This window comes from Lygodium microphyllum, chromosome 10 (genome assembly GCF_053477565.2).
Source record: "Lygodium microphyllum isolate KBCC chromosome 10, Lygodium_microphyllum_v1.1.10, whole genome shotgun sequence".
In the NCBI taxonomy this organism is placed as follows: domain Eukaryota; kingdom Viridiplantae; phylum Streptophyta; class Polypodiopsida; order Schizaeales; family Lygodiaceae; genus Lygodium; species Lygodium microphyllum.
Genome location: NC_141144.1, coordinates 98,354,009 through 98,360,000, shown reverse-complemented (window position 1 = coordinate 98,360,000; position 5,992 = coordinate 98,354,009). Strand labels below are relative to the sequence as shown.

At 39.6% G+C, this 5,992-nt stretch overlaps 1 protein-coding gene across 1 annotated transcript; it reads right to left on the bottom strand.

Annotated features, from left to right (window-relative positions):
- Positions 1–3,116: 3,116 nt before the first annotated feature.
- Positions 3,117–5,672, bottom strand: LOC148030332 (uncharacterized). The gene is made up of 4 exons (XM_087687235.1): positions 5,390–5,672; positions 4,997–5,118; positions 4,556–4,772; positions 3,117–3,629 (listed from the first exon to the last, which is right to left on the bottom strand). Exons 1-4 carry the CDS (start codon positions 5,469–5,471, stop codon positions 3,499–3,501), a joined length of 552 nt encoding a protein of 183 aa, XP_087543361.1. The 5' UTR covers positions 5,472–5,672; the 3' UTR covers positions 3,117–3,498.
- Positions 5,673–5,992: the final 320 nt, after the last annotated feature.

Genomic DNA, 5,992 nt, shown 5'->3' with positions numbered 1-5,992 from the left:
TCATACATGTTGGAGCTAGTCCAAGGAAACCTTCCCTGAGTTCATGATCCTCCAGCAAGAAAGCAGCGTGTCCTTGATATACCATCTTCTTCATGGTTCGTGACCTTCGGGAGTCTAACTGTGGCCCGCACAATGGACATGCATGATAACTTGAGGTAACCAGACATGTTCCAACACCATGACCTAGTGAATACTTGATTGAATGAGACAAAATATAGATATTACCAGTGAGAATGGAGGTCTGCTCACCTGAGCACTCTCCCAATCCCAAAAAGTCATGCATCGTCCACATGAGAATGGCTTGAATATTGGCTGACCGCCGACCATCGCGCCTGCTCATATCTTGCACAGTGATCCCCTCCTCCCACAAAATCTTAAGCTCATGGACTAATGGACGAAGATACATGTCCATATTTTTTACTTTGTAGCAGCCTGGGACGAGCAAGCTAAGGATGAGATGTCCTTTCTTCGTAGAAAGCCATGGAGGGATGTTGTAGTTGACAAGGACTATAGACCACACACTGTAAGAAGTTGAGCACAGACTGAATGGGTTCACACCATCCATTGCGAGACCGAGCCAAAGATTCCTTGGCTCTCGCACAAAGCCTAGGAAGGTAGAGTCAATGTGGCTCCATGCGTGTGAATCCGCTGATATTCGTTGAACTCCATCCGTGGACCTATTCTGTGCATGCCACGTTGTCAAGCTCGCCATGCCGGACGTACAAAACATGTGGTTTATGCAGGGGATGAGCGAAAAGTGTCTGAGAACTTTTTGAGGGATGGTTTGCCCTTGCAAGTCCTATCGATACCTGTGAGCACCATACTTTGGACATGTCTCCATAGTCTCGTATTCTCCTGGAAACAGACAGCAATCGTTGATACATGCATGGATGTTATTGTAGTCCATGCCAAGCTTCCGTAAAATATGCCGTGCATCATCACGAGACTCAAGCATGGTATTTGCAGGTGGTAATATATGATATTTCAATAACCTGAAAAAAATCATAAAACACCTTGAAAAAGCATAAATGTTTCTAATAATAGTGTCGAAAAAAAGAATCAATCTCCCTCTCCCTCTCACAATATATTCTAACACTCTCCAAAAGCAAAAGGGAGAGGGAGAGAGAGAATGCACTCTCCCTCCCTCTCCCTCTCCCCCTCTTTCTCTTTCTCTTTCTCTTTCTCTTTCTCTTTCTCTTTCTCCCTCTCCCTCTCTCTCTCTTTCTCTCTCATTTCCTCTCCTAAACAAGCAAAAGAGAAAGTGATTTAAACCCTAAACAAGCAAAAGAAGGAGAGAGGGAGACTCACCGATGAGATATGGCAACTGTGGGGTGGCTCCTCTTCACGATGAAGGCTCTCCTCTCCTTCATGAACAACGGCGCGGTGGCGGCGGCGGCGGCGGTGGCAACAAGCCTTCTTCCTCTCCCTCTCTCACGACGGTCGCTCTCTCTCTCTCGCTCTCGCTCTCAAAACACAAAATGCAAAAACATGAAATAAACCCGCGCTTGGTTTCGGCATGTTTTAAAAGCGACGCAAATAGTGACGCCGGTACCCGCGTCGCTACCCGCCGTCGCTATAGGCTTAAATCCTTGTAGTGAATGACCATGTGAGGATCATAATGATCATCAACATGCTAAGTATAGATGTGTGAATCCATCTAACTAGGCATTCTATCATCAATACCTACACATGTTGAGCTTGTGATCTCAATATATTGTATCCATTTATGAAACTGAACCCATGTTACATAACCATATTTCTAGAACCCTTCTACAGCAACTATATGATTGGATAGTTAAACTTGATATATGTATGTCTAGTATACATATAAAGATTTTTCTTTTTTCTAAAATAATTTAAACCTTTGGCTTTAAATTTTACCAAAATTCTTAAGTTGAATGCTCATCAAAATTTCATGTGTCATTAGGCTAGAGAGTTAATGACTACAACTCTTAACAACATGCCATTCTCAAAATTTAAAATTCCTCACATCATTTTATATTATATTTCACTAGTCCTATTTGGGATCAAAATTTGATTTTATATTTATCCATGATCACTCGGACGTATTTAGACATTACAAACGATAACTCTTAAATACTACAATATATAATTCCATAGCTACATAATTGATAGTATTTATTACTCCCATGTGGCAACTTGTAACTATTAATCAAAGAGTAATCAAATAATGTCATATGTAACAGTAGTTTAAAGTGTGCATTTCATAAGTGATTCATATCTAACATGTAATTGTAAGGGGTTTTCAAATGACCTCTTCAATGCACATATATATAGGAATTTTAAGTAGTGAACCCTTGAAGTCCAATTCCATGGTAGTAACATAGAATGTAGAATGATAGATGGTGTTGTGAACACACAGAAAAGTATAAAAGGTATTATCTCATATAATATGAAGTATGAGAAAACATATTGGTAATTAAAGTAGAAAAATAGAGTTTAGATCTTTTGTTACACATAAGGCTAGAAAATTATGTATTCACCCATTTTTTACTTAACTTGATGTTATTCAATGCCCTATCAACACCATGGGTTAGTATCTCTACAGTGTTGTGCCAATCTTGGGTTTTGGTAGACCGGCCATTGTACTTGAATTCTCTTTATGACTTTCACCGTTATGAATAATCCATTACCATTTGAAGTACATACTTTATGAAGTGTAAGAGAATTCACGTATGTCCTTTCAATGTGATTCAAATGGTACTTGTTTTATAACTACTTTGTAAGGGCATTTGTGTGTGTTTGTTTGGTGTAACTGACTTACATGTTGTACATGATACAATTATGAATCACAAAGCGAGAGCCTTACCACATTTGAAAACTTGATTGTTGTTATTCGTAATAGAACTATATAGATGTTATGGGGGATTGCTATGTTCTTCACATAGCACTTTCAATCATATTCTACGATGTAAGCTTTGAAAAGGGATTTAGAAGTGATTCAGTTTAAAGGAAAAAATATATTTTGCTAACCTCAAAAGGTCACACTTATGACCCACAAGTGTTTTGAGACTAGCGAGCACTTGTGACACTACTTGTAATTTATGTGATATCTCAATTCATTTTGAGTCTAAATACACCAAGGATGTTAAGCTCAATTAGTTAAACCACTGAAGTCCAAAGGCTTGAATTTCAATGATCTATCTTCAATTATGGTTGTATCAATACAACCTATAAGTAGTTCATGTATGAGATCAGTATGTATCTCGTATCCTCACGATGATACAACAGATCTTGACCAAGCAAAGTTTGATAGTAAATGGATCAATTTATCTCACATTCTCATCTTCAACCAAGTGAAGAGGGGCATGAAAATGAATAAGGATTATTCCATTGTGATATGAATGATGGAATGAAGGCAAGAGTAGCCTTAGGAATAAGAAATGAGCACCCTTATTGTTTGAAGAATCAAATGCATATGAGAACTCAGTTAGAGGCCTTTCAATCTATAGCTTAAATGCAAAGGCATTAAGGTAATCATGATGAGAGCTCAGGGGCAGGGGCAGGGACAACCCAGTTGGTGGTGTCAGAGGAGACGGAGGCCAATATTGAGATGTCCACCATCTCACGACGGGATGCCGACTGGCACAGCTGAGAGAGAGAGATACCTGCATAGATCCAAGGGCCCATGGGGTGGTTAACACTAATGATATACTATAACTAAGGTAGGTGCATGGTAGCTAATCCTGATAATATAGTATAACTAAGGTAGGTTAACCTTTAGGCTAATCCTAATAAGAATGATACTAAATCTAATACTTTGAATGTGAGATTAATGTATATATTGATTAATTGTGTGGTAGTTTGGATTATGATAATATGGGAGGTTACTTTAGCGACCCTTAATGCTAATGATACATTGAAATGTCCATTGTGAGCTTATCGGCAAGATCATATTTTCAACTATTTGGTTATGAGATTAGTAGCAAGATGCGTTAATTGGGTGGTTGATCATGGTAATTGTGCGGTTAGCATGAATGAAAATTACGAAACATGTAACTTTTGCAATTAATGTCTAATGTAGAAGTGATCATAGGCTAAGAATGAGATCAACTTTGAAAATCAGTCAATTGTGTGGTCAATTAATAGGTTACTTTTGTCTAGCTTATGGTAGTTTGGGTAGTAGACTAATGCTAATGATCTATTGGTGATTGATATATTAGTGCCAATAGGTTACTTGTCTGGCTAATGTAAATCAATCACCTATTGTTAATTGTTATAATAATAGTAATGGGTCACTTATATGGTTAATGTGAATGATAAAATGATAGAATTGATGGGTTGGTTAAAAAGATAGATTAAACAATTGGTAGCTAGTAGTGATGGTAATGACAGACCACTAATTGTGTGGGTAATGCGAAAAAGATAGGTTAATGAATGTGAGGTTAGTGGTTGCAGGTTGAGATAGGTAGAAGTGATAAGATGGATACTAGGCAATGGCAGCTTGGTGATGATAGTAAGATAAATAGAAGTGTATATGAATAGATAGATTGGTTAGTGTCATTGTGAAGCTCATGAGGATTTGCCTACATACCTTCGCCAGATGCTAGGTTAGAGAAGAGGTCGATGAGGTTGGGGCAGTTGGCGTGGCACGCCGGGGAGCAAAGGCGGGTAGCGAAGCTCTTGTCAAGGAAGGCATCGGAGGAGAGGCCCACCCACATCCTATCCAGCCCGCATGCCTCCACGCACTCCTCGCTCTCGACCCACTCCTTGCTAAATCGCTCGCCGGCTGTCGTATACACCGTCGAACCCTACATTTTGCAACAACCCATCATCCATCATGAATCAATCACATCCTTTTGTTAACTGCAGCTACTTATATTCGTGTTAATCAATCCATTCTTATGTAGAATTACAACCACTTATATTCATGTTAACCATCCTCATGTATAATTGATTATAGCTTCTGATATTCATGTTAATCAATCCAACCTTGTGTATAATTACAGCTACTACTTGTATCCATGTCACATACCTGGCACTCATATGCCACCTCGCCCGCTGCCCTTGTCATCTTCTCTAGCACACACCGAGATCCTGTTGATGACACCGCAAAAGCACACAGATCCATTGGCAAATCTTCACAATCTAGCTCGCCTGCGCCACCCTCATCACCATCACCACCAGCATTAGTTTAAACAGATCCATAACGACACAAAATAGGATTCGACATTAGCATGCCTGCATCGTTATTATCATCATCAACAGTTAAGAGACGTTCTCTAATGACAGTACAGCAGGATAACACAATACTTAATATACCTGCATCAACCATCATCGCCATCAGCAAAACCCAACCATACAGTGGGATTAGACAGAAACCTTGAATAATCATGATCACGTGAATTAACAAAGTATTGCGTCATACCTGACACAAAATTGAACAGCAGCGGCAGGGACGTGATGATCAGGAGGGCAGTATAGGAGCTGCTAGATTGTGCGGAGGCCATGATACTAATATGGATGACGAACAGAGATGGAAGTCGGTGACCGTAATCCTGCGCCTGCTAGATAGTGCGATTGAATCAGAAGGCTGGAACAGGATTAACAATGATGATGATGAAGGTCTCTGTATATTAATCCCAAAGTTCTACTTGTAACTGATGGAGGTATATGAATCTAGAGCTTATGAACGTCCTTTATATACAGTGACGGCAAGACCGGCCGAGTCGATGTATTTATTAAGATCGGGGCTGTTTGATTATTTCCACGCGCACAGCCGGACTTATAACTCCCAATCCCACAGTCCGCTGATCCTCGCGTTACGCGTTCACACTCGCGATATTCTTCAAACATTACATTGCTTTATATTGTATATTATTATTATTATAAGCGCATGGAGTTTCTCGGACCTTTAGCAATTTTCTCCGACGACTCTTAACATTATTATGACTGTGTCATTGATGGTCATTGGTCCCCTCATTGGCTCGTGAAAAAGCAATGCAATTTCACCTTATAATTCCCTACTATA